Genomic DNA, 27,859 nt, shown 5'->3' on the forward strand with positions numbered 1-27,859 from the left:
AGAGATTTAACCCAATTCCCAATATTACCACTATTATATTACGTCATTTGACTATTTAAGAGGTCAAGAGAACACAGGAGATACGACAACGCATTACGCAGTACCTGCTTCCATGTAGCATGGAGCAATTAATTTAACTAAAAGTTCAGTGGAATAATACAAGACACGATGATCATAGTCTCCTGAATAATACCCGAGGGGTACTCCCAGCCAGCCGTTTTGGTCATAATAGGGTTTCGATTTTGGCCATTTTGGTCATAAATAGGATATGGTTTTTGCACTCTAGTCTGGAATTGGGTATGTTTTTTTTTTTTTTCAAAAAAAAAAAAAAAAAAGAAGCTACTTTTTCATAAATAGGGTAGGGAAAATCGCAGATTTTGGCCATAACAGGGTAAGGATTTTGGAAAGCGGGCCACACACCCCCACCCAATTTTTGTGGGAGTACCCCCCTCGGAAATAATACATATACAGGCAGCCGTGAGATGGCACTTGATCACATTTCTAGACTGTGGACTATAAGTAAAACCATCGAAAGAGGCTAATTATTAATCCTCTTTCAGCCTTCTAGCTCATTATTGCCTCTTTGGTGTTTTCCTAACTCAGCATATTACAACAACTCCGTCGCTTTCATGAGCGAAGTTTTCGTGATAAATTTCTTACTGAAGACTAAGCTAGGGTAATATTTTCATTACAGTTGTGGTACGGTGATATATTTTGAGTACGAGATAATTTCGGTGCTTTTATAACTAAAAACAAAATATAGGTATAACTCTTAAAACAAGCATAAATGATATAAAAAATGTGCACATTGAATTACATTACTCAGGGATAGACATTCAAGCAAATGCATCAACAACCACCAAACTACCGTGAGCTCTAAAATTCAATTGTAGACCATCCCCTCTGAAGGTAGCAGTCGCGTCTACTTCGTTCAAACCCAAATCTCAGACGTGTATTTTTCTGTGCGCGCTCAAGAATTGCAAGGCGCTATAAACGCTTGGTGATATGTATATCAACTGACCTGCTACGTGATGTTTGATCGATCCTTTCAGTCGACTTTTCACAGTAGGCGCGAAGAGGGCAGCATGTGACTGTAATTGAGATCTTGATAATTCCCTCCTGATTACTTTTTTTTAACAGAACAGCATCATTTCCAGATCCCTTGACGAGAAATAAAATAAAAAATTAAATAAATATGATTTCTGAATACCACGAAGTTGTTATTCAAAACATGACCGCCAAAAGAAAACTTTCAACGATGACAGCTTCAGTGTAGCTTGACAGGGAACGAATAGAATCTTCTCACGTTTTTGAAAACCCCGGTTGGAATGGAGACTTTCTCCTGACAATTCAACGATTTTTGAGTCGATTTAAGGTAATTCCTCTGAAATAAAAGTGACAATACATTTTTGTTCAAACTTTGTCCACTGAATATTTGTCATATGATAACTTCAATTTTGAAATAAAAAAGGGGGGTGTCCATGCTCATTAAGAAGCAGTGAGGCATTGAAAATGCCCCATTTTGACATTATTTAATGCTTATTATAAGAACTCATTCTCAGTAATTGTAGAATCTTTGTGAGCCCAGACTCATATGAACACGCATTAAACTACAGTCAATACATTGTGTCGGACACAAATAAACATTTTAAGTTTGATTCAGACAGAAAGCTAAATCCTTGATTAAAAATTTGAACCAAATTTTTTTGATGTGCAAAATAGAAAAGACCACAGTGTATCTGCTATTTTTCTTATTCAATTTTCAGCAATAGAAATTAGATCAGTCTTTTCTCACGCAAAGCTTATGATTAGTTGATTACAATGACTGGAAAAAAAATTGGGGTGCCCGAGCTCGTTGGTGAGTTAGAGCCATTTTTCAACTGACAGAGCTCAATATCAAGGCAAATCCGTCATGTTTTCAATATGCGCGTGCACGAGCGCGCGCTAATGACGCCATAAAATATGCGCAGTAAGGATGCGCGATGCAAATGTGAGGAATGACCTTAAGCTTAATTACTCGCTCAGACTTACATATATCATCTCGTGACTAGAAAACAAAACATTTTCCTATTAAATGCGAACAAATTATGAGAAAGCCAAGGAAGGATATATATGCTTTTTCGATATGAACTAGCTGGACTATATGATTCAATTAACTAGACTGAGAACTTTACAATCAGAACGTATTCGACCTTACCCTTGAGCACGATCTGGACCTTCTCCTTCAGCGAGAGGAATTTTCACTTCCAATTGCAGCTCAGTATTTTCAGGAAGCCAAGGCAGATCTTTTGGAATCCTAAGGCAAAGATATACAAAAATAAATAGGGGATACGTGTACAAAGAAACCCCCGCCGGACATGGATCAAGTTGCATCTTCCCGGGCTTAGAAAAACCAAGGGCTCTGGGGAAAAGTATTTTGAAGAGACTCAGTGACCTAATGCCGGTTAAGTGATGGACTCTGGATCGAGCTGGCGGTGATCTTTGCGTTGTGAGCAAGACACTGAACTCTCTCAGTGCCTCTCCACCACCATACTTTACCCTTTGTAATCCCCATCCAGACCACTCCCTTGTAAGCGCATTTGGGAGTGAAAGGATCAAGACGATACAAAACAGATTTTTGAATTTAAGCGGCATCTTTATTTTTTCATCTCATTTCATCTCACTCTAACTTGTACCTTATCTTATCTCATGATATCTTATCTTTTTTCGTGCCAATCCAATTTTATTATGGCTTACTTAGGTTTGTTTAATTTGTTTGAAAATCTCTCCTTCTCGGAATCGCAAGAAAAGAAATCAACAAAACTTTCATGACGGCAAAAGAATGCCATACAGCATAGAGGTCACAGAGTGAAAATTGACATCAGCAAATTCAAGTTTTACCAATTTCGAGTTTTTTTTTTTTTTTTTTTTTTTTGATTTATCGTTTCCATGGAAATATCGATTGCCCTAAAAATGCATTATACAAAACTTCAATCTATTTCCAATAACTGCTGCAATTTTTCACTTCGAACCCACAAAAGAAATACATTTACAAATACCAAATCTATGAGGCAAGGGAAGCCAACAAGGCTTATGTAAAGGACTGTCTTTTGAGATGTACGAGACTAAACAAATTAAAATATCAGTATACCGACAACCGACAAGACATAAGACGCTTGATTAAGTTGGCGTGTGGTTTCCTTTCTAAATTCAGCATACGTGATGAAAACCGCACTGGTAGTTTGTACAGAATTTCAATCATACGGTTTGAACCATTGGTTGTGGTTCGAGCTCCAAATCTTGGCTTAGCCTGCGAGCAGGCTCAACTTTGAGTCACGCGCGCGAGCGGCGAAGAGCAAAGCGATCCGGCGGGAACGAATCTGTTGAAGAGGCGCCCTTCTCGACTCGCGGCTTCGCCGTTCGAGTTCGCCCACGCTTGTGCTCCAAAGTGAGCCTGCTCGCAGGCTAATCTTGGCTTGGCTGACTCTATCGTTCACAAGAATGTCCTAGATTATTCTGTTTTCTTATTAAAACACATATATCATGTTTTATTATTTTATGAATCACAAAGACCTTTTGATCTCTCAAACCAACACGACATCATGTCCTAGACACGACATCCTCTTTCTCGGATTCATAAGTTATTCAAATTGCTTCGTCTCAAAAGTCAGCAGGAATCATTGCTGTTTCTGAGTTTCTCCGAGTTCGCTTTCAGCTCCTAAGAAAGGACAACCTGAATCTCGGTTAAACTGACCCGATCACCCTACCAGACAGAATTTAACCCTTGCTTTATATAGTATCCATTCGAACAAATAGCATAAAAGAAATAACACGCAAACTGCGGTGATAAAACAGCATATAAAATGTCGCTGGTCAGTCAAGTCAGGAATGGCTTTGTGCGAAACATTCAACGAGGGATATTCCCTTTTAGTTACGATCTTGTGACTGGGAAATATCATCGCCCCAATAGAAAAATTCATCAGCTACGATACGAGAAAGGACCTATCATTCTTATGTAAGAAAACGTTTTCACCCCTGACTGAGAAACTAAAAACAAAGACATGTCCCTCACACTCACCTATGTGGCTCTGACAGTGATCCTATCGTTCTTATTCAAGTTCAGCGATGAATAGATACTAATAAATTAGTGCGTTTGAGTGGAAAACGGAACATTGTCAGTACAAAGTTCGCGTACGTACACGTATTAGTCCGCTTGAGTTATAACATTTATGGTCGTTCAAAAGGTCAATCAGGGATCCGGCATTAATATTTGGCTTATTAAAGGGCCGGGATTCGGGATTTCGATGGAAAAAGGGGACGGGATTCGGGATTGTAATTAAGACCGGGACACGGGATTTGGCTTTTTAAGGTGGCGGGAATCGGGAAATGTCACTTTAAAGAAACCGAGTTTCGGGAATTCCGGATACGAAAAGGTACAAATGAAATCAAGCTGTCATCTTAGTTAACGTCGGAAATATTTATTATTATTATTATTATTATTATTATTTTTTTTTTTTTTTTTTTTTTTTAAGTAATACTAGTGAGCAGCACTTCAGCAACAGATCTTGTCAACTTGCTTTATTTTCTCCGACCGGTTTCGTCTGATCATACAGACTTCATCAGGGAGTTTGAACAAGATACATAAAGGAACTTATTTTATACCTATTCTTTAGAGTACAAATCACGTTCCAACTAGGGTGTGAACAGCAAAAAACACCTACAGAATTGCGTGCAGGATATGACTAAAATCCTGCGAATGTGCAATGTTTAATTTTGGGTCTCACGGATTTAACGTTAAATCCGCTTATTAAAAGGCCGGGATTCGGGATTTCGATGGAAAAAGGGACAGGATTCGGGATTGTAATTAAGACCGGGACACGGGATTTGGCTTTTTAAGGAGGCGGGAATTGGGAAATGTCACTTTAAATAAACCGAGTTTCGGGAATTCCGGATACGCAAAGGTACAAATGAAATCAAGCTGCCATCTTAGTTAACGTCTGAAAAAGCCGAACAAAGACTTACCCCCCCCGCAAACTTCCAAAAGTAAGGACCCCCCGAAAGTAGCGACTCACTGAAAGTAACGTCAAAAAATTACGACCGCTAATTAATCCCGAAAATTGCGACCCCCCGACGGTAACGACTCCCCCCGAAAATAGCGAGCCCACCCCCACCCCACCCCCGAAAATAGTGAGACCCGGGTTTAATAGCATATTTTTCCAATTGCCATCTAGATTGGGTCAGGCCAAGTACATTTTGTCTGGACAATAAAGTGATTTCCCTTACGTGACCAGCAGCCATGCAAATTTAATGGAACAAAAAAAAAGTGTTTGGTACACCAACATCGCCGCCGTTTCAATGTTTTGGTAAACCAATATGGTTGCCGTGAAGTCACGTGAAAACACTCCACATCAGTAGGTATCAGTGTGGTTTTATGGCCGGGGCTGGCATTAGATTGGCTCGCTGGATTCAGAACTGAAGTACAATGAATACCATCATGAAAGTTTAAATGAAATGTTCAGAATTTTGCACACAACCGTGTTAGTCTTTCTGATGCGCGACAGCAAACAGTCATAGAGAACAATTGATATGCATCTGGCCGCTTAAGCGCGCGAGGAAGCAAGAATCATTTCAGACTGAGAGAATAAATAATATTGTCGCTACTTCGTGAGGCATTATATCCTCTTTTAAGCTAGTGTTTCTTTTTCATTCTTTTCCCCTAAAAGGCCTAAGTATTTTGTGGTGTTTACATATGTTGGAACTGAGAGAATCTACCGTGCAGGAAATTACGGTCACAGTTGATAGCTGCTGCTCGTGTAAGAAAACTATTCAAGATACAGAAAACTCACCTTCCAAATACGAAGTTCCAAATCTTTGCGAGCAAGTGAAAATGTATAACTAAATGAAAACCTAGGAGAGCGTTTTTTGATTTCAGACACAAGGAAATAAAAGTGACACTAGATCATCAGTCCGGACTGTCAACAAAACGTAATCATTGTAGCCGTGGAAACGAGTGGAAACAAGGAAGAAGAAACTGAGTGGGAACAAAAGCATTTGCAATTAAAAATGCAAATTAGAGATTTTTTTCATTTACTCGCCACTTCCTCGAGTCCAGTCTTCGTTCTTCCTTCTCCTCCTACTGCCTTCAACACAGCGGTCAAACGTCTGCGCATGTGCGAGCTATGGGGCAACTAAAGGCGGCCAAAATATTTTCATAACCTTGTTCTTTTCGTGGGTCATCGGCATCCTATAAATGACATTGTCCTCGTTATTTGTGTATTTGTTTGTGTTTTAGCTTGTACAACGAGAGCTAACAGAAATAAGAGTTAAAGATTGTTCTACCTTCTGCTTGTTGCAAGTGTTTCCTTTCCGCGGTATGTATTTTCCATGCTTCTAAAATTTTTGGTCCGCCTCGACTTTGCATTTAGTGCAACAGTTTGTCCAAGGTTTGTAGTTTGGAAAAGATTTTCCCACCTGGTCAAAGACCTGGTACAGGCGGTTTGGGATCGGTATTTTGGCCAGCTATGCCCCCATGCCGATGGACATGAACATCGTTTGTAGTTCGATTCATCTCGTTCCTGTGCTTCACACAAATCCAGGATCCGGACGGAATCCTCCCAGTCCTTGCCAAGATTTTTCCAGCTCGTCTGAGCGAAGTCGAATCACTGCAATTGTCTTTTTCTTCTCCAGTTTTTTCTTCTTTTACACACCGCTTGTCGTCCGTTTCCGGCGTCACGCATCGTGTGATTAATAAAAACAAACAAATGTATACTACGCCGTCGGCTCGTAGCATGACACTGGTTTTTAAGACTTATAAACTTTTTTGGTAAAGCTTAAAACAAAATGGTAAATCAACAGAATACCGCTAACTTAATTAACTTTGTGTCTGAAAAGTCTTAAGTTTTCCTTTTACCTGCTTTCTTTTCCTTTTACAGATTTCTATGAACTTTTCAATTTTTTTTCGTAAATTTTGCGTGACACCGGTTGTTTCCCATATTTTCCTTCAAATTTTTGCGCGGGAAATTGGCGCGCGGCTGCCAAAAATGTACCCATTTGCGCATGCCCAACGTTTGACCGCTGTGTTACTGCCTTCGGGTGGAGGAGCGCGGGCTCATTTCCCGAGCAACCGCTGGTAATGGAGCCTACTTGACCTAACGCTCGATCACTTGGCTTTTTAATATGTAAGCAAAGAAATTTTGGAACGTTGACCAAAATCACATAGTACACTTTGTGTGCATGTGTCTCTTGCTGATTGGTCGGTCTTCAAAGCAGCATCTTTTATTGTTATTTAATATTCTTATATTCCGTTTATCGGCATCTTTGTCCTTGTTGAAATTGTCGCTATATTTGAGAATTGTGCAATACTTGAGGGCTCAGATAAGATTCCAGGGAATTTATTTAGAAGGGTTATCAAAGCGTCTTTAAACTTATCTTTGGCATTGATACTTCGCACGATCGAAATTGTCTCTTGAAAGCTCAGCAAAGTAATACATAACAGATCCATATCTGAATTAAGCCAATTCTACAAAACTGCTGCCATCGACGCCCTTTTTAGGGAACAATAACTGTTGTTAGCGTTCACTGTGTTACTCGCATGTTTGCTTTCACTATGAACCTGATACAGAAACAAATTTAAATTCCTTTGGCGTCACGATCACAGTACAAATGAAACATGAACCGTTTGTATTCGGCTGCAATACCACTATTCATTTTCATTTGATATAACTAACAAAAATTTGTTTGCCAAGTTTGGTGTCTATTTTAGATACATTTACCTTTGTTTTGCCTTCGTGACCATCTGTTCAGCATGTGACAAACGTGTCTCCCAATGTTTGTTTTATTTCTTTTTTTTTTTTTGAGATGTTTGACCTAGAAATTGTCTACTTTACCACCATGTTATCACCAGCCAATCACATGTAGACTGCAGAGTGCATACGTCTACTTGCTCGCAGGCTAATCACGTGCAGTTAGAAAAGGACAGTTCTTGGAATCCTATCCAAAGCCCAAACAATATTTTTTTTTGTTTTTTTTTAGTGATGTCTACCCAGACTGAGGTGAGATTAAGAAATACAAGATCGATAGCGTTGCTTGAGAGAATTGGAAACTTGGATGAAAGCTCTGTTTTGTGTAACTCTGCAGAAACATGGTAAACTGGAAATAGAAAACACCTTGTCGGTACAGAAACTTTCTGGGATACTGAGTTCGAAGGAACTTTGTTGGCTCAGCGTGAAGTTTTGTTTTCCCAGACATTACGCGTCCCTCTCTCACTCTATAGAAATAGGAAACGCTGTCTAGTTTTTTTTTTATTATTATTTTTATATCAACGCCTGTCCTGCTGCTAGTCGCGGCTGTTGTTTTCTTTCGCAGTCTAGTACAGTAAATGCAAGTACAGTATGCCTTCCTTTGGGAATCGAACGGGAAAAGGACCCAGTCCCGCAATGCGAGATGGTTTTACATCAAAACCTTCAAAAAGCATGTGTTGCATACGTGCGTCTCAATGAATAGAGTCAACATACGAAAAAAGCTTTTTAATCTTGGCTATCAATCAGGTCGGTTCAAATTCCGCTTAAAAAGCTAAACAGTGCTGACTGTTGACGTACGTATAGCCTGTGCGGAGCCCTGAGTGGTTTCTGAGAAACAATACAAAGATAACAAAAGAGCCAATTTAAATATTGCAAATGGCCTAAGCCCACGAGAGATTAACGTGGCCTTCAATAGGGAAAAAAAATCATCTTAATTCAACAACTGAATCGCAAACCAGTGTTGCGAGTCATCGGGATTCGCAACTGTACGCCCATTTTTGCGTTTTCATCCTTTAAATCGTCCTTACATACAACAGAAATTTGTCTCGCAACTCCTAAAAGAGGTGACAAGTTAAATTTTCACGTTTTGTATTTCGAAATTTTATCTACTTCCTTCCGTTAACGTTCAAGTCTGAGCGAACGAACGAACTCTTTGCCTTTGCAGTTTACCGTTTACTTTCCTTAGGTTTAATAGAACTATACAGCTTTGTGCCTTGCCGACTTAATTTTATCAAAGCTCCCTTGTAGTTGGTGATCACTGTTCCGAAGCCCGTGAATTAAATTATTAAAATTATCAAAGCCGTCTCAGATTATCTGTTCAAAATGGCCGCTTGCAGGAATGGTAGTCTTGTTCCCAGTGCAATCGCTTTGGCAAAGTCACGTGTCTGTAAACCTTAAATTAATACACGTACACGCGACGTAAATTTTTAGAAATTACGAGATGGCGTGCATGGGCTTGTCTTTGTCTACCTCGTGATGGTTACAGTTCAAAGCCTGATGAAATTCCCTCGAAAAAAAATCTCAACATAATGTCGAAAATGAACAAAAAAAGCGACTTACCGTGACTAATCGACTTTTGCTTTGTCAAAAGAAACTTTCGGCCATGTCAGCGACTGTTTTGTAGTCTTTTCATCGGTGGAGATTCAGGCATGTCTTGTCGAAAAATACACTGCGCAATTTTAAATATGCAAAGAGAATATGCAAATCATATAGACAAACAATAATTGAAAGTAGGGGAATCCCCGAATTGCGAACAAAGAAGACGTCAGCATATTGAAACGTCGAACACCCATACGTTTTCGCATAAAAAAGCAAACGTTTTGATGCGTTTTCGCGTATCCACACTAGAGCTACCGAAAACACTGATGAAAAAGGTGGACCGTTTGAAAACGCATCGTTTCTAGTGCAGACAGGTGAAAACGGAGGGAGTTTAAAAAACGGTGACGAAAAAAAGCGTCATATACTGTCATTTCCATCAGCGTTTTCATCAGCGCATTTTAGTGTGGACGATGGGCGAAAACGTCTTTAAAATTATGGGTTTTCAAATGAAAAGGTATCGGTGTGGGCAGGCGGAAACAAAACGAACGCGCTAGTGTGGTCGAAAAGATTTTGCTTCGTTTTCTTCGAAATAAAAACGGAGACTTGAAAATATGCATTAGCGTGGTCAGGGCCTAACTTATAACACAGGGCTGGGGAAAGCGTTTAAAACTGAAAAGATTTCTAAAAGTTACTTTCTATATCAAAATTAAAGCAGTAAAAACCCTTTAGCTCTTTACAATCGCATACCTCGCATTTATCAAGTTCAATGCTTTATCAAACAAAAATGCTTAATAATTCAGTTTATTACTCATTAAACTTTTTTCCCAGAAATCCGAGCCAGTCACTTTCTAACAATCTCGTACCCTGGACATTTCCCTTAGCTCAGCGATTGGGAGGGGTGGAACTCTGAGGGAAAAGCCCTGGACACGAGGTTGACTTTTCTTTTTTAAAAAATCTACTTTTGAGGAAAATTGCACATCCAACTGCTGTTATTATCTTACATTCAAAAATTCTTTAACACTTTTGAAATAAAACCATATATAATACATTACCGTTTATTTTGTACCTGTGTAGTTTATAGCTCAGTCTCATGACCCATGGTTTTCTCTGCTTTTTGACTGGTCTTCGGGAAGTTTACCCAAAAGCAGAGTATAAAGTTACTGAGGAACTGTTCTGGTAGCTACTGTCATATGAAGTTCACACATGATCTAGCCGCTCCATCATGAATGAATGATTCCATAGACTTAAATTGTCACTGTTTGTGGGAATACTTTAAATACTGAGGAATATTAATATGACTCTTTTAATACGAATTTTCAGGGAACCTTCCTTCCGCGGACACCCTAAATAAAGTAGACATTAACTTAGCAGGGTTCCGAGGGTGTCTGTCTAATACAGGTTGGGCTGTATATGTACAGCTTTGTTTCTGCAATGTTCCATGCAAGTCTCGAACTCAATTTTACTTGTCGAAATAAAATCATATACGGCCAGTGTATCATTGTTTACTACTGAATGTCAGCTTTCCTGTTGTGGTTCCGAAAGAGCCTCAATACCTTGTTCAGGAACTTGTGCAGCCTGTCAAGAGAAACCAAAGGAAAAAACCTAAGTGACGCGAGTAGCACATTTCTTAAAGTTCTCAGCCTACTAAAACAGTCATTTAGGCAAACAAAATTGTCGTGAAGCCAAGATTACAACACACCCGTAGTGTTCACTTCTCCACGGTTACTACACCACACAGTTATAGCTCTAGAATCTCGTCACCCTTATATGCTAGACGTCTTTGTGAAATATTCTCAGTTGCATTTCTATTAACTGGTGATGACTGGGAGCAAAAAGATTGATGATCCTTCGGCTGACTGGTTATTACTTAATTTTTAAAATAATGCATAATTAACTGAGGAGCAATTTGAGATCCAATATAAAAAATGTTTACAGGATAACCTGAAGAGTGAGCGGGCGAGCGCCTTGCATTCGGAGAAAAAAAAAAAAAAAGAATTGTTGGTGCGATTGGATATGGGAAAACGGGCCCTTAAACTGGGAGTAGGAGCGAGACAGAAAGAAGAAAGTTTTGCGAGATATAAGACCGCGAACAAAATTGTTCAACTCTCGCCCACCAAAAAGCTTGTTACAGGCTATTGAGGGTGAACCTTGGCTATCCGACACGTTTCGCCTAATAAATATTACCAAGAGAAGATCAAAGTACTTACATTGATCTTCTCTTGGTAAGACTACTAAACTTACCTCCTGACCCTCATCAGCACACACACACCAAGGCCCAGTGATGGCCTCCTGTTGTTGCGGCCACATGCTGGCCTCCTCTAGCTCCCTTGCTTCCCTCTCTCTTTTCTTTCGTGCTCCCTTTTCTCTTATTTCTCGTTCTTTTCTTTCTATTTCTCTTCCAAATTGTTCCCGCTCCTCTCTGATCCTGAGCACTGGTTCATCCAAAGGATAAGCGTCTTCAACACATTGCTCCAAGGCAGGCAATCGGGTTTCGGTCAGGCTGGGATTTATGTTCGTGTCAGAACCTCTAGAACTAAAAGAAAGCAACAAACAAACAAACAAACAAACAAAATTACAAAAAGAAACACTTTTATGAGATAGCTAAAGACGAACTAAACTAGCCCCGTTTTATTCCCAAACAAATATTTCTTCAACTTGCATTTGCTAACTTTATTATTGACTTTTCTGTCCGACTAGTTGGGTGATACTAAAACAATTAGACCCTTCGCCCTTAAGGGCTATCGGGCTACGGGACTAATTAAAAATTAGACCCGTAGCCCGCAAGGGCTACGGCTCAATAGCCCATGAGGCGAAGCCTCATGGGCTATTGACCCGTGGCCCTTGAGGGCGAAGGGTCTAATTGTTTTAGTATCACTCAACTAGTCGGACAGAAAAGGCAATAATAAAGTTAGCAAATGCAAGTTGAAGAAATACTTGTTTGGGAATAAAACGAAGGAAAGCGTCACGCTCGATTGCGCCAATTTCGCTACTCGAGGACTATTACTAATAGTCCTCTACTAGCGTAGCCAATTAAAATGAAGGATTTGCATTAGTCCACTAGTTGGGTGATACTAATTGTTAATTAGAACCAATCAGTCAAGCAACTCTGGAAAGTACACTAGTATAGTTTGAAAGCAGCGAAAAATCTTTCTACTCAAACGCCAGAAATAATTCGGCACGCAAAAGATACGTAATCCCAATGGAGTACTTTGCTTTGAAAAGGAAAGAGTCGTTACCAGAAGAACTAAGTTCCGCCCTCGACTAAAGGCTGTGATGATAGGGACGTACGCGCCCTACACGTTGCACTCAACCGCAAGGTAAAGCGGTGGGCGGGTGAATCCAGTGTGTAATGTTTCCTCAATCAAGTAGTTGGCAGTAACTTACACGTATCTTCTGTGCATGTGTTAAGAGGAAGTTGCTTTGTTGTGGAAAGGATAGAACGACCAAATTCATTCTACGGGAGCGCAAAGGATCACTATCACGTCAAGCATGAATGATCACGGTGAAATGCAAAGAGATTGCTTCAATTTATGCTAGGAGCTAATTAATTATTCCTCACTCAAGCCTAACCTCAATTATTCAGCTATCAAAGTTTACACCATAGTTAGTTAGCAACAGCCTGAGTTACAGGCATAGCGGACGACGGGTCTCTAAACCATCGCAACGGTACACCCAACATATACACCAACAAAAGATGGGATCAAACAGCACAGAAATTGTTGTTGAAACCCTGGAAGAGCTTAATCTTGCCTCGAACAAACGGGACCAGAAGCAAATTAGCGAACGGAGAGACAGATAGCAAGGTGAAGATTTTTGCAGATGGCTAACACTTACAAGTATTTTTGCCTGCCACAGTTTCCACAAATCGAGTTGCGTTTAATCTGTAAAAATAAAAAAGGGAATCGTAAATAACGGTAGTTGGAGTGACTCAAATTTACGTTAGCTGTCCAGCATGAAATTAGTTATATTTGGCCACCCTTGTACAAATGATGATCAAATGTTTTTACGTATACTCCCGTCAGACAAACCCCACAAGTGTTTTAGCGTACTAGTTTCGGTCAGGCGGTCAAGTGATATTTTATGTATTCATCTCTCGCAGTATTGGTGTCTTGACAACATGCTGTCTGAGAGATCAGAGGTCGAGGAGAAAACAAAAAATACGATCTTCTTAAGAATTCACTCTACAGAATGTACCGAAATGAGAGCTATTCACCGTCTCATGAAGACTTGTGCACCCAGGCCCAGTAATCGCTCCCTGTTGTTGTGGCCAATTGTTAGCCTCCACCACTTCCCTTGCTTCTCTTTCCATCCTTTCTCTCGCTCTTTGTGTTCGTTTTCCCCTTTCCCTTTGATTCATTTCTCTCCGCCACCGTTCCTGCTCCGCTCTCTCCTCCATCACCCTGTGCATTAAAGATGATGCTCTGGCCACTCCCTGCTCTAATGCAGCAGGACTGTTGTTCGTAGATTCCATCGACTCAACAACACAGAGAGGGATGTAAGCCACAGGCAAAACTACGGCTTGTACGGAATTCTGAAGAATAAATACAACAAAACAGAGAATTATTTCCTATCACATCAACTTCGACCATGCTGTATACATTGTGAATGTGTCAAAAAAGACGTTGCAGACCATGCGTAGAACAAATGCGACTTCTAATTTAATATAAGCACAATTAAGAGGAAATGCTAATCCATACTATTTGAACGTTTTTATTCTTTTACTAATAAACGATCACCCAAAATGCCAAGCCTATGTGGTCGCTCAAGGGAGGTAGTCGCTTACGAGAGCTTAGAACATATTGGGTCAAAATTTTGCCTCATTAGCATACGGTAATTTTAAGACATTTAGGTCGTCTCTTTTACGACTGATAGAGTGCAGTGTATGTGTATATTATCTTTAAATTTTCAATGTTTTATTCATGTGAAAAATCAATTTCGAGAAAAAGTCTGGTACTACCCAGGAATGCAATGATGTTGCAACACCTTATTATCCAATTTTCGCTTTAATATCTGTCAAGTGGTCGCTTACGGGAGGTTAAAAACAAAAGAAAATTTCAAACTTTCAGCTCTAGAAGTGGGTCGCGGTCGCTTACGAGATTTGGTCGCTTACAAGAGGTTCCAAATATAGTGATTTGACTGGGAAACGTTTGGTATTTTGGAAAACTGGTCGCTGAGGAAAGGTGGTCGCTTACGAGAGGTGGTCGCAACTGGAGGTTCGACTGTACTACAAATGACTTTAACTCAGCCCGCTGACCTTACCTGGTCAGTTCTAGGACGTAGCCTGGGTTCATCTAATGATAATAACTGTATCATTTACCTCCGTTAGTCTCCCTGTCGGTCGGTTGGTTGTTGAGCTTGTTGAAAGCAACCGGAAATGCAATTCAGGGTCTATGGTGTGTCTAGCAACGAACCAGTCTGCCAGTCCGTTTGTTTCGTTGTCCATTTGGTTCCAGGAAAGCTCAGCTGTAAACGCAAAACACAGCTGAGATGAAAACTTTTTTTGAGTTCATGTTTAAATATACTCGCATCCGTTATTTTAATAACGCCGTGATGATTTTTTGACTTGCTTTATGTTTTCCCTGACAAGGGCATCCTCAGAGAACCAGGGGCTGTTATTCGAAGCAACAAAAGAGTGTCTGCCCCTGAGCCGATTACTTTTATCACATTTATTCAAGAAGTGTTGGAAATCTCAATCTCTCATTGGGCACAAAATTCGTGTCATTGTGTTTTTGTGTCCAATCGGGGAGCTACATTTCATGGCCTCACTTTCATGCCTTTTTATACACCCTAACTAAGGTCACTAAAATATAACCGCCCCTGAGTCTTGGAAGTTTTCAATAGACCAATTTCGATATATTAAAATTCAGCCTAACACAACAGACCTCAGCACGAGGCTCCGGGGAATAAACCCCACAAACTATGTAGTTATTCCCCGGAGCCTCGTACTGAGGTCTATTGTTTTAGGCTGAATTTTAATATATCGAAATTGGTCTATTCCACTGGTTAAATATCGTCTAATAAATAGCCATCTCCTCTATTGATTGATTGATTAATTAATATTTTTATTACAATCCATCAAATATTTTCGCTCGCGGGCGATTTGTCTAAACGCGTCACATGACTGAATATTCCCCAGCTAACTGACTGGGGAATGTTCACATGATGTTCCCCAATTTTAAAAACTGCGTGGAAGGAAATTGCTATTAATGGTCACTGTTGACCTACAGCTACCTAAACAAGCAGGCTGCGTTCACGTTAGGCTGCCTGTAAGACTGGGGAACTTCAAGTCTGATTTAAGCAATGAATGACTGACTGACTAATTGACCGACTGACTGACTGACTAATTGACCGACTGACTGACTGACTAATTGACCGACTGACTGACTGCCTGACTGACTGCCTGACTAATTGATTGACTGACTGACTGCCAGTTATAGTTCACCACTAAATTTTCTCTGATTCTTATTGCTTTTAATTGATCACGTGACGCGACAGTGTTCATCGGATAGTGCCCGTTCGAGGAAAATACCCGGATAGATAGTACTCGTCCATGAAAATATTTCTGTAAACAAGTAGGCTTACAGGAAAAATTGAAAGAAGCAGTTTGTTGTAATAAAGGTTTTTTGTCTGCTTTCCTTTTCAAATTATAGAGAAAAATTGAAAGAAGCAGTTTGTTGTAATAAGGGGTTTTTGTCTGCTTTCTTTTTCAAATTTTAAATTTGGCTCTCAAGCCTTTCAAAATGATTCAGTATAAGTTGATCTGGCACGCGGAAGAAAATTTGGAAACAGTTGAGACAATAGATATAGGCTGTTTATGTCTCGGAAGTTGCCCAGCGGAAATTTGACGTTCATAAAAATAGCTTATTTGCCCGAGAGGCAAAGGTTCCAGGGCAAATATTTGTTTTAAGAGCATCAAATTTCCGCCGGCCAACTTTCAGTCGATAGTTCCTTGACAGTGACACTCTATTGTTTAAATAGGCTCTAACATACCCAGTCAAGTACAAACACCCCGAGCTAATCGTTTGCTGAAGAGGTGGCAGACGTCACACGTCTTGAGCACGTGCTGACGGACGAAGCAGCCGAAGACGAATTTTGCTACATAATTCGATCTCCAAATCGTCAATTTTTACAGAGAAATGTATGCCGGGGAGCAATGCTTTGATAAATTGCTATTTTTTGTTTATACGAAACTATGGAAATTGTTGATATTGCGTGACATCGTCAAAAGGGTCCATTACCCAAATGCTAATTTTTATCAAATATAAGAGACGTGAAGGAGGGTTATGTAATGATGCGGTATCCCTTTTTCTCTGAAAACTAATTGATTATCCCGGCCGAATCATCCGGTAATTTGTGTAAAATTCCCGGCAATAATGTGCTGTGTCGTTGTAGCGTTTGCAATTTGATCGCCGGATGTCAGCCCCATGTAACGCTATGCAAGTCTAGCATTATAGGCCGGCTATTTCGGCTCAAAATAAAAATTAATTGATTCCCCCAAATCTTCCGGTAATTTGCTTAAAATGTCGATGTAGCGTTTGTTAGAGATGTCATTCCGCGTAACGTTCTAACAACTGTAATAGTTTATGCAAGTTCGCACACCAACAGAGAAGTGACAGAAGTCAACAGAGCTATAGCTCGGCTACTTCGGCTCAAAAGAAAATCAGACGAGGATTTGATTCCTGATTCAAACAATGACGTCACTGATTATGAATCGAGCCAAATTGCATGGAGAACAAATAATCTTAAGTCAATCACGAACAGAGAAAACAACAGTGGTTTAAGAGATTGTTCATGGAGTGCTGACCTTCTTGTTTTATGAGGGGGCGTGTGAAACGTGTTAGCGTGACGGGAGGAGTGGAGAGGTGGATGACAACTTCAATAAACGCTGTTTGAGCGCTAACATCACGTGTCACGTGATGGTCGTCTCGAAATCCCGAAGTATCCTCCTGACTAATGCGATATTCCTTGCTCCCTGAAAATATATTGATTCCCGAACCTTCCAGCAATTTGTGTAAACATTTCAAAATAAAAATGAGCGATAGAAATTTTACACAACGTTTCGATGTCGTCATGACATCATTACATTAACATAATGTTAATGAACAATCACACCTCTCACCGCATATATAACACTGTTGAACCGTTATTTTCTTGTCACTTGATGATGATGTCATGACGACATCGAAACGTTGTGTAAAATTTCTATCGCTCATTTTTATTTTGAAATGTTTATCAAAATTTAATCTCATTCAAATTTTGTGTAAAATTTCCGGAAATACTTTGCTGTGTCGAGGTAGGGTTTGATGGTACAGATGAAATTCCCACGTAACGTTTGTTAAGGGTGATAATTTATGCAAAATATCAGTCGAGCGTTTTACTTCTTTCAACGACCTTATCATGAACCGAGCCATTAACAGTTTTGTACTATGCATAGACTTTATAGAGTCCTAGCTGATTTCCCCGTGAATATTTTTGCATAATTACATGTATTTTTGTTTCTGACAGTTTTGCGAGCAATCTCTATTGTTTTATGATGATATCATATCACTCGGGGTAGGGGTCTGATTGGCTAAAGCTCATTCTGATATTGACCCAGTGAAACGTGGGCTGGTAACTGTGTTCAAAATGAAAGCTATAAAGACAACTTGAAATGGTTATGAGGGTCACGCGAGTGAGTTTTTGAGTGAAATTTGTTAATTCTGCTACTTGCCTAGGTGTTACGATTGATAAAAATCTCTCTTGGCATGCCTATGTAGATATAGTTAGGATCTCTTTTTCCAAAAAAGTCGGTGCTTTAATAAGAATGTTGTATTTACCTAAGTCAGTTCTAGTAGAAATATACTTTAAAACAATTATACCTAGTGTGACCTACGGATTATCAATATGGGGAAATTGTTCCCAATCATTACTTAACGAATTAGATCATATTCATGCCCGAGCATGCCGAATTATTAATCATCTTCCTTCTTCATTAGAAGGTAGCTTATGCCTGTCTCAATGTAGGTGGCTTCCTATTAACTATTTATATAAGAGACGCATATTACTTAAGATGCATCAAGTCTTCACAGGGTCTGCTCCTAGACAAATTTTAGATTTATTTTCTAAATCAACAAGATCTACAAGATTCAGTGACCAATTTAATATTATTAGGGTGAAAACAGAATTAGGAAGAAGTTCCTTACAATACAGGGGACCAAATATTTGGAATTTTCTGAATACAATAGTCAAATTTTCTTTTATTAGTAAAGAAGGCTTTAAATCAATTTTAAGAAAATGTTCTAAAGACATCCTCCAATTTTCTTTTAATAAAGAAGCCATTTTGATTTCAAACAAGAAAGATGATTTCATTTATTATTCAGGTGGCCGAACACAGTTTTCGAGCGCGCTTTTGCTGATGTAATTCAGCGCGCGTACAAGGATTGCAAAAAACAAACATGCCGTCAATAGAGCGATCATTTTATTTACTCAACACCCGCACTATCTGTGCCATTTTTCTCTATAATTGAACGCAGCGTATTGATGACTTTAGTCTTTTATTACAAAGATATGTTAGAAAAGGTAACGATGCAAAGAACCCAGCAATTCTCACCTTTTTCTTTCTTAGCGAAAGAACCCAGTTAAATGCAGCGCATGCGTAGTTAGTCAAAAAATTGCGATTGAATGAAAATTGCACTCTCGGAAATACGCCTATTTCTCGAAAACCACTCATTAGAATTTCACGAAATTTGGCACGAAAATACTTTAGGAAATAAGTAACTGGAATATTTAAAATAATTGAACTTTAACAAAAGAAACTCTAGATATTCCAGTGAACCGTCAACAAGGGATAATTAAAGATCTCTCTGTTGAATTATTAGCAAAATGGTGTTAACTTGTGAGAAACGTTGCAAGCTTGTTGCATGCAAATTATAAAGAAAATCTAATTACTAGATTTTCTGCAAATAAACAAAATCGATTTTAAAGGTCTCCTTATATTTATTCATGTTGCCATGGCAACGGCACTTTCGTCAGCTTAACCGTCAAAAAACCAAAGTTTGTGTTGTTAGCTAGCTTGCTGCCATTTTTGACGACTGAGGGATCAAGGGTTTTAGAGAAAAAGGTCAATGAAACACACGTATGAAAAACTGTGTTCAGCCACCTTAAGTTAATAAGGTATTTTAATTCTAATTATCGTTTTAGTTTTATCTTAGTTATTTTAGTATTATAGCAGGTCCACATCAGCCTTTTGGCTGCCGATTCAATATTGTTCATTCAATCTTGTAATTATAAACCTGCTCTAACAAATAAAGGATTGATTGATTGATTGATTGATTGATTGATTGATTGATTGATTGAAAAAGCTGAAACTACACTCGCCGCTAAGTTAGCAAGACAAGTAGTCACTGAGAACGCGCTCACTTCCTACCACCGAGCAGACCAAGCACTACATACCGCTCTAATGTATGGTTTATAGATGGAATAAGTTACAACAAACATATCAGAAATGAAAGATAACACACACACACACACACACACACACACACACGAAAAAAAAAAAAAAAACTATGATCACAGAGCGCCCGGCACCTACACTCCGATTTACGGATATTGTTTACAAGCAAGTGCTACGGTCAGTTTCCGATCCAATTCCATCGCAATTGCATCTTGCGCTAATCATTTGTCCTTCAGATCTCGTCAATTTTAGTATGTACTATGCAGTAAATTTAAGATACCTGAAGCGCTATGCGCCGAGTAGCGTGAAGAGAGATACGATGATAAATCGAAGATGATGATGAAAAACAACAAAAAAAAAAGAAATGTCTCAAAATTCCTCACCTTACGCTTTGCATAAGGTCTGTTTGCCCAGTTAGCTGTTCAGCGCTTTTTAAATAGACATATATCTTTCGTTTTCTCTACTGATCTTAGAAATAGTACATGAGCAAATTTGGTGCTCACCGGTTTCCCCAGCTTAAAGGATGTCCACGCTATGCGATGCTTTTGTGACAATGATGAATGTAATGCATGACGTACAGTACAAGTGCTTACAACTAAACTGAATGATAATTCTACAACTTCCTAGCGTGAAATGTCAGTCATCTCCCGCCCTCAGCCTAATCCCCGTTTTTATAGGTTAACATCAACACGATCGTCATTTTCATTGTCGTCAAAAATGTTTGAACTTTGAGATTTCATCTGTAGAGTAGTTGTGCAAGTTTTGCATCAGTGAGTTTGCAGATCCGATCTGCAAACTCACTGATGCCAAACTGACACCGATGATCGGAGAACAAAGAAAATATGTCATGAAAACTACCTTGACTGTCTTGCTTGAGCTAAGTTAGGTAAGGCCGAGCCGATTCTTGTGTCGCCGGCTTGAGTGTTTCTTTTCCTTTTATTGATCGGCGACTCATTCCATGCCCACTGTGCAGCATCTTCTCAATACCAAAGCGTTAAGGTTGAAGAGTGGGTGCGCGGAGGGGGTGCATGCAGTTTGACTACGTCGTGACGGATAAATATGACATGTGGGTTTTTTTCCAGAATCGTTGAATAGATTAATTATGAATAATAACGAGAAACGTGAAGCTCTGTACAGTCAAACTTAAATTAGGCGGACACCCTCGGGACCCGTGCTATTGTCCGCTTAATACAGGGTGTCCGCTGAAAACAGGTCTTCTTAAACGGGTCATTGATATCCGTCAGCATTAAGACCTTGAAAGGGACAAATAGCATTCTCGTGAACGATCGATAACTCTGAAATACCGTACTTCCACAAACAATGACAACTATGTGAGGTAAAGTGATTTACGTATACAGAAACAGTATCTATACTGATCGAATCATGTGAAGGTTCACAAAAGCAAATAAGAACAAAAGTTCTGTAAAAACAAAACCGAATAACAAAATATTGCATTTCTGTGACAGCTCAGTTTGTTGGCAAACTTATATGACCGATCTACTAAAACGTGGACAAAAAAATCATGCATTCTTTTTGCAGTGTCCGTTTGATACTATTTACATGTATATTTTATACTCGATCACAAACATTACCCACGTAGAAGAACATCGATCGTAGGTTTCTATCCACTACAATCATGCGTCTTAACAAATCTCTCGAATTCTGTCCACGACCACGTGATTAATTCTAACGACTGAAATGTAAACAATATATAAGGAACAAAATTTCTCGCACATATGTACACTGACCTTCTTAGCGTCGCAATGACGTTTTCTCGACCACAAAAATTGAGAAAATGTTCAACATTATAAAACCATGAAACATTTGTAGTGTTAGACAATTGCATCTTGCGCTAATCATTTATCCTTCAGCTCTCATCAATTTTAGTATGTATTATGCCGTAAATTTAAGATACTTGCCGGCAGCGCTATGCGCCAAGTAGCGTGAAGAGAGATACGATGATGAATCAAAGATGATGATGAAAAACGAAACAATGTCTCAAAATTCCTCACCTTACACCTGCATGAGGTCTGTTTGCCCAGTTAGTAGCCTGCGTAGCAAGCGTTTCCGTGGGGTTTGGAAGCAAAGAAAGACCAAGGAACGGGAGTTTTGGTGTTTTGCCTGCGCGGAAAATGGGGCGAGAGCCAAAACAAAGAAAGAGGGGGTGGGAGTGGGGAAGGAAGACAATGTAGCTTACTGAACTATCGGGAGAGAAGGCGTAAGAACCAAAGGAGATTAAGCTTGTTATTTGCTGGCTGGTCCTGAGAGGTAAACTCGACTGAAATTGACTCAAATTTTACGGCGAGAGCAACACTGGATTACGCGCCAAGCTGCAAACAATCAAGCAAACTTTCACAACTTTAAAACACTCAATTGAATTTACTTACAGTGACTTTCCTCATTGCCATTTTAATGTGAACAGAGATAAACTTGCGTTGACTAATCGTCGATGGATGTGTAAAAAAAGGTAAAAGATTGACGATTACCGCTAACTTTTAGGAGCGAAATTTAGGCAGCGGGGAAAAAATCCGGCCCGTGGGCCGTATCGTAAAAAGCTGGACCGGTCACGTGCGTATGATTAGCCAATCAAATTCGAGGATTTAGGGTTCTGGCCCGTTCAGATGCTTGAGGAAAAATATATATCGAGCGATCAATGCTTGTAGTCAACATGGAGGTAAAGATTTCAGCCTAATTCGTGGACACAAACGGAAATAACGGCTGAGAACAGTCGAGTGCTACCCTTCTGGGTTGAATGACAAGAAACTCGAATATATGATTCTGCTTCGTATTCATTGCATTGTCTCCACGACACAACACAGAAACTACTCTTAATTAACAAGACGAACTGTTTTAAGTTATATTCAGGTCTTAAATGTGCTAACGCGATTCAGTTTGAAAAATTTCAATGGAACAAACCCAAACTGCAATTGGCCTCGAGGCAAGACTATTGTGTGAGATGTTGTTATTTTTAGTATCAGTTAACTTGCAAGTTGCGAGTTGCGAGTTGCGCGTTGCGAGTTACGAGTTGCGAGTTTGCGAGCTTAAACTCTGAGAACTTTAAATAATTTATAAGAGGTAAACAGCTTCATAACATTCTTCAATGTACTCTTCAAAGTGCGACAATGAATATCAGAAATGAAAGATAACACACAAAAAAATATCACAGAGCGCCATAACAGCTACGACTCTAACTCCGATTTACGGATATTGTTTACAGGCAAGTGCTACGGTCGTTCCGATACAATTCCATCGCAATTACATCTTGCGCTGACTTGATTCATCTTTCAGCTCTCGTCAATTTTAGTATGTACACTACCGTAAATTTGAGATACCTGCGGCCCTATGCGCCGAGAGGCGTGAAGAGAGATACTATGACAAATCAAAGATGATGATGAAAAACAAAAAGAAACAGTTGTCACAAAATTCCTCACCTTACTTCTTGCATCAGGTCTATTTACACAGTTAGCTGTTAAGCGCTTTTTAAATGGAAATATATATTTCGTTCCCCGTGCTGATCTTAGAAATAATACATTTGTAAATTTTGATACTCACCGGTTTCCCCAGCTTAAAGGATGTCCACGCTATCCGATGCTTCCGTGGCAAAGATGAATGTATGACTTACGATTAAAATAATAATTCTACATATTCCTAGCCTGAAATGTCAGTCATCTCCCGCCCTCAGCCTAATCCCAGTTTTTATAGGTTAACATCAACACGATCGTCGTTTTGATTGGTTTGAAAAATGACTCAGCTGTGACGTTATCTATAGAGTAATTGGTATCTTTTGGGGGAGGTATTTATAAGCATGTCTAACGATAATTACCTGCATACACTATGAGTTGCCATGCACTTTGGGAGAACAATTATTATCGGAGAAAATTAATTATCGTGAAGACTACCTTGACTGCCTTGCTTTGAGCATTTCACTGGTAAGTTAGCTAAGGCCGAGCCTATTCTGTCTATTCTTGCGTCGCCGGCTTGAGTAATTTTTTCCTTTATTTCCCAGACATAAAGAGCATTTACATAATGCGCACAACTGTATATATTCTGGACTGTCTGCAATGCACGCAAGACTGACCTTACCGTCCAGATAAAGATCCATGACATTTATTGTATTTCATGTTAAAGCCTCAGGCTATAAAGCTTTCTTGTCTTGGTTTCGTGTAGCCTGCGTTCGCAGGCTAGTTTTCGGTTTGGCGCGAGAGCCGCTCGCGTTGAACCCTCAGATAACTTCACTCTCCACCCCTGAATGAGGTCCTCAAAGAGTTACTGTTGGATATTTAGATGGTTGTTTTTACTTTCAACTCTGTCTGGGTGAGTTTGCAAGTCTTCAATGTTTAGAGCTTCTAAGAAGAACCAACAGAACATATATAGACTATATAGAAAGTGAAAGTGATAGTGGCAAGCTAAGGACTGTTCTGACCTAGAGTACGAGTAGTCCCTCTTTCGCTTAGTCCGTCAAGCTGGACCGTAAATAAACCACGAGGAAAAAATGGCCGCGTGAAATCCCAGGAGTTCGCGTGCCATTTTTTTCTCGCCGTTTTCTTTCGCGTCAAGCACGACGGTCTAAGCGAAAGAGGGACTACTCGTAGCCTAGTTCTGACCTGTCCTGTCTTGATTATTTATACATATCTCAGAAACCAAAGTGCGATTTGAATGATGTGTGACGCATTATTGACAGGTACAATTTGATAACAAAAAGCCGATTGGTTATTTTCAAGTAGTTGCTTAGCTTATAAAAAAATAAATTTGAATTTATTGGCGCTAAGCAAACACTAGGCAACTAGTGTAATAATAATAATAATAATAATAATAATAACATTTATAATGGGCAAATTTCATAAAATGTTCAAATGCGCATAACATGATTAAAAACGGAATAAAAAGACTAAAAAGCTAAAATTACAATTAAAAGTAAACTTACAATGATTTTAAAAAGCTAAAATTACAATTAAAAGTAAACTTACAATGATTTTAAAAAGCTAAAATTACAATTAAAAGTAAACTTACAATAAAAACAACTATGATAAAAATGCATGACGGAAAAGGTGAGTTTTTAGCTTGGCTTTAAAAATACTAACAGTGCTGGCGCTTCTTATGTCAAATGGTAGCGCATTCCAAAGTTTCGGTGCAGCACAGCTAAAAGAACGGTCACCTAGTGTAGCTTTTGATTTACAACGCGGATAACTAAGTAAACGTTTATGGCTAGAATTCCTTAGATTATATTTGGATGGGAGCCTAAGAGAAATAAGAGACGATAAATAAGTAGGCCCTCAAAAATTAAGAATCTTAAAAGTAATTAAAAGTATTTTAAACTCGATTCTGTATCTAATCTGTATCCAGTGTAATTCATAAATTAGAGGCGTTACATGGCAAAATTTCTGTTCTTTAAAAATCAGTCTGGCGCAGGCATTCTGTACTCGTTGCAGTTTATTTGTAATAATCTTTTGATGTTATCTAAGGGTGCGTTTCTTTAAGAAAATCCAAGATTGGATTCTTAAATCCGAAAACGGATTTTGCGTTTTTTCTCTAAACAGATCAATCCGAGATCTCTCGGATCATGGTGCGTCAGAGGAACCGAAGAATCCACGTATGGTAAGGATTCTTCGAGTAGTCCCTCTTTCGCTTAGTCCCACGTGCGTGACGCGAAAGAAAACCGCGAGAAAAAAAATGGCCGCGCGAAATCCTGGGGGCGAGGAGCGCGGACTCCTTTCACGCGCTCCTCGCCACTAGGATTTCGCGCGGCCATTTTTTTCTCGCGGTTTTCTTTCGCGTCACGCACGACGGACTAAGCGAAAGAGGGATTATCCGTGGTCTACCTCCTGTATGGCGTTCTCGTTCTGCCAAGTAATGCAGTTTTAAAATAAAGCGACTGTTGATCAGTGAGTGAGTTACACTATTGTTACCCATACAATTAAAATAAACAAGATTTGTATTTTAAGACTCCCACGCCCGCTTTTTTGTTTTGGCGCTTTACTCACAGCTGGGTACAAACATTTCACTTGGACCATTGCCCTTTATTGTCATTCCCACGCTCCAAGAAACAGCTAATAGGGCTACCTATTAAGGCAACAGCGAGAAACAACAACTGGAAATGTGTTCTAAGGAAATGGGCTTTTGTTTACTTTTTAGACTGAATTTTGGATGGTCTCACCTGGAACGCTCGACCTGGTTTGAAATCTACCCATTAATGCAATTAGCGATTGTAAATGACATCGCTAAGTTCGCTATAGTAACTGCAGGGTAAATATGACAGTGTAACATATGAAGAGTATAAATGTCAACAAAGAGCACTGTCTACTTCTCTGCAACTCTGGAGCTTATAACGACACGGACTCCTTTCGCGCTTCCCGCCCCCAGGATTTCGCGCGGCCTGTTTTTTTCTCGCGGTCTTCTTTCACGTCACGCACGACGGACTAAGCGAAAGAGGGACTACTCGTAGTCTACCCCGTTGAAGGCTATACCGCTATCATTCTAGCCTGTGTCACAGCCGCCTCTCCCAGGAAAAAAAATCGATTCTTTTTTCTGGGGAGAGACGGCTGTGAGACAGGCTACTATCATTCCTCTTTTTTTTCCCCTTTTCCTTCTTTACCATTTATTTGCTGATTTGGTTTATAAGCTGCTGAATGTTTCACGGCAGACTTCGCTACTCTTGATGTGGTCATGAGGCTAAGTTAGCAGGACAAGAAGTTCACAGGAAACGCACTCACTTCATCCCGCAGAAATAGCACTCCAGACTGCTCTAATGCATGGTTAGACGGAATTAGTTTCAACAAACACATCAGAAATGAAAGATAACACAAAAAATTATCACAGAGGGCCCGGCGCCTCCACTCCGATTTACGGATATTGTTTACAAGCAAGTGCTGCAGTCATCACAATTGCATCTTGCGCTAATCATTTATCCTTCAGCTCTCGTCAATTTTAGTATGTACTATGCCATAAATTTAAGATACTTGCGGCCTTATGCGCCGACGAGCGTGAAGAGAGATACTATGATAAATCAAAGATAATGATGAAAACCAACAAAAACTGTCTCAAAATTCCTCATCTTACATTACGTCTGTTTGTTCTCAGTCGGCTGTTCAGCGGTTTTTGAATAAAAATAGATATTTCGTTCCCTCCACTGATCTTAGAAATAATACCTTAGTCAATTTGGTACTCACAAGATGTCCACGTTATGCGATGCTTCGGTGGCACTGATGAATGCGAAACATGAATCGCCACCTTATTTAACTGCAATGGTGTCACCGCAAACCACTATTTAACACCACTTGTTAAACAGTGGTAGTAATCATCCGTTAAAGTGTAGCTGTTGGAAAAGTGCTAGCAACTGTTGCCAGTGTCCTTAATGAGGCTATTTTTCCTCCTTTCGGTAATTTCTGTGATTGTTTGTGCTATTTCCATCGGTAGAGATTCAGGCATGTCTTGTCGAAAAATACAGTGCGCCATGTTATCTTGATCATGCAGAATTATGCAAATCAAGTGGACAAACATAATTAAAAGTAGGGGAATCCCCGAATTCAGACCATTGTAGACGTCAGCAGGCGTTATTGAAATGTTTTTTTACTGTCGAACACTAAGGCCCCGACCACACTAATGGGTTTTCCGTGAAAACGCATACTTAATTTGATGCGTTTTGGCCTATCATCCACACTAAAACGACCGGAAACGCTGGTGAAAACGAAGGCATTCGAACATGGTTTCGAAAATGGAGCGTTTTGAAAACGCTCCGTTTCTAGTGTGAACAGGTGAAAACGGTGCCGAAAAAAGCGTCATATACAACTGTTTCCATCAGCGATTTCGGGCGTTTTTTAGTGTGGACGATAGGCGAAAACGTATCAAAAAGTGTGCGTTTTCGAATGAAAATGAATCAGTGTGGACAGTTGAAAACGAAACGAAAACACTAGTCGTGGTCGAAAATATTTTGCTTCGTTTTCTTCAAATGAAAATAGAGACTTTTGAAAGCGCGTTAGTGTGGCTGGGGCCTAACTTATTACACAGGGCTGGGGAAAGCGTTGAAAGCTGAAAAAATTTCCAAAAGTTACTTTTTAATTCACAATTAAGGCATTAAAACCCCTTAGCCCTTTACAATCGCATACCTCCCATT

General features: G+C 39.6%; 3 protein-coding genes across 6 annotated transcripts in view; all 3 read right to left on the reverse strand.

The window, feature by feature from the left end:
• The window catches only part of LOC145482237 (uncharacterized), a 157,550-nt gene that overhangs the window by 29,906 nt on the left and 99,785 nt on the right, over nucleotides 1-27,859 (reverse strand). Inside the window, exons 1-2 of one of the 2 annotated variants that reach the window (XM_081460878.1) lie at nucleotides 2,198-3,090; nucleotides 1,022-1,161 (exon numbers count right to left, since the gene is read on the reverse strand). The exons of the other annotated variant lie outside the window; for it this stretch is intronic. The gene's annotated coding sequence lies outside the window, so the exon portion shown is untranslated. Of the gene's footprint in view, nucleotides 1-1,021; nucleotides 1,162-2,197; nucleotides 3,091-27,859 lie in introns of those variants that run through there. 2 annotated transcript variants of the gene reach the window in all.
• The window catches only part of LOC145482270 (uncharacterized), a 33,612-nt gene continuing 16,467 nt past the window's right edge, over nucleotides 10,715-27,859 (reverse strand). The window contains exons 3-4 of one of the 3 annotated variants that reach the window (XM_081460930.1): nucleotides 11,559-11,850; nucleotides 10,715-10,892 (exon numbers count right to left, since the gene is read on the reverse strand). In XM_081460930.1, the coding sequence (XP_081317056.1) occupies nucleotides 10,833-10,892; nucleotides 11,559-11,850 (352 nt within the window). In that variant the 3' untranslated portion in view covers nucleotides 10,715-10,832. Of the gene's footprint in view, nucleotides 11,851-27,859 lie in introns of all 3 variants that reach the window. The other 2 variants (XR_014048743.1, XM_081460929.1) reach the window with 2 other exon arrangements.
• On the reverse strand, nucleotides 13,054-14,858 carry LOC145480499 (uncharacterized). The gene is made up of 2 exons (XM_081458743.1): nucleotides 14,611-14,858; nucleotides 13,054-13,848 (listed from the first exon to the last, which is right to left on the reverse strand). Exons 1-2 carry the CDS (start codon nucleotides 14,758-14,760, stop codon nucleotides 13,486-13,488), a joined length of 513 nt encoding a protein of 170 aa, XP_081314869.1. The 5' UTR covers nucleotides 14,761-14,858; the 3' UTR covers nucleotides 13,054-13,485.

This window comes from Orbicella franksi, chromosome 3, assembly GCF_964199315.1.
Source record: "Orbicella franksi chromosome 3, jaOrbFran1.1, whole genome shotgun sequence".
Lineage (NCBI taxonomy): Eukaryota > Metazoa > Cnidaria > Anthozoa > Scleractinia > Merulinidae > Orbicella > Orbicella franksi.

What these genes read in the sequence shown, in the direction of transcription:
- LOC145480499 (XM_081458743.1), bottom strand. Translation starts at nt 14,760, where the DNA reads ATGGACAACGAAACAAACGGACTGGCAGACTGGTTCGTTGCTAGACAC. An exon ending in ATGATACAGTTATTATCATT is followed by an intron (nt 13,849 to 14,610) that starts AGATGAACCCAG and finishes TTTATTCTTCAG; the next exon opens with AATTCCGTACAAGCCGTAGT.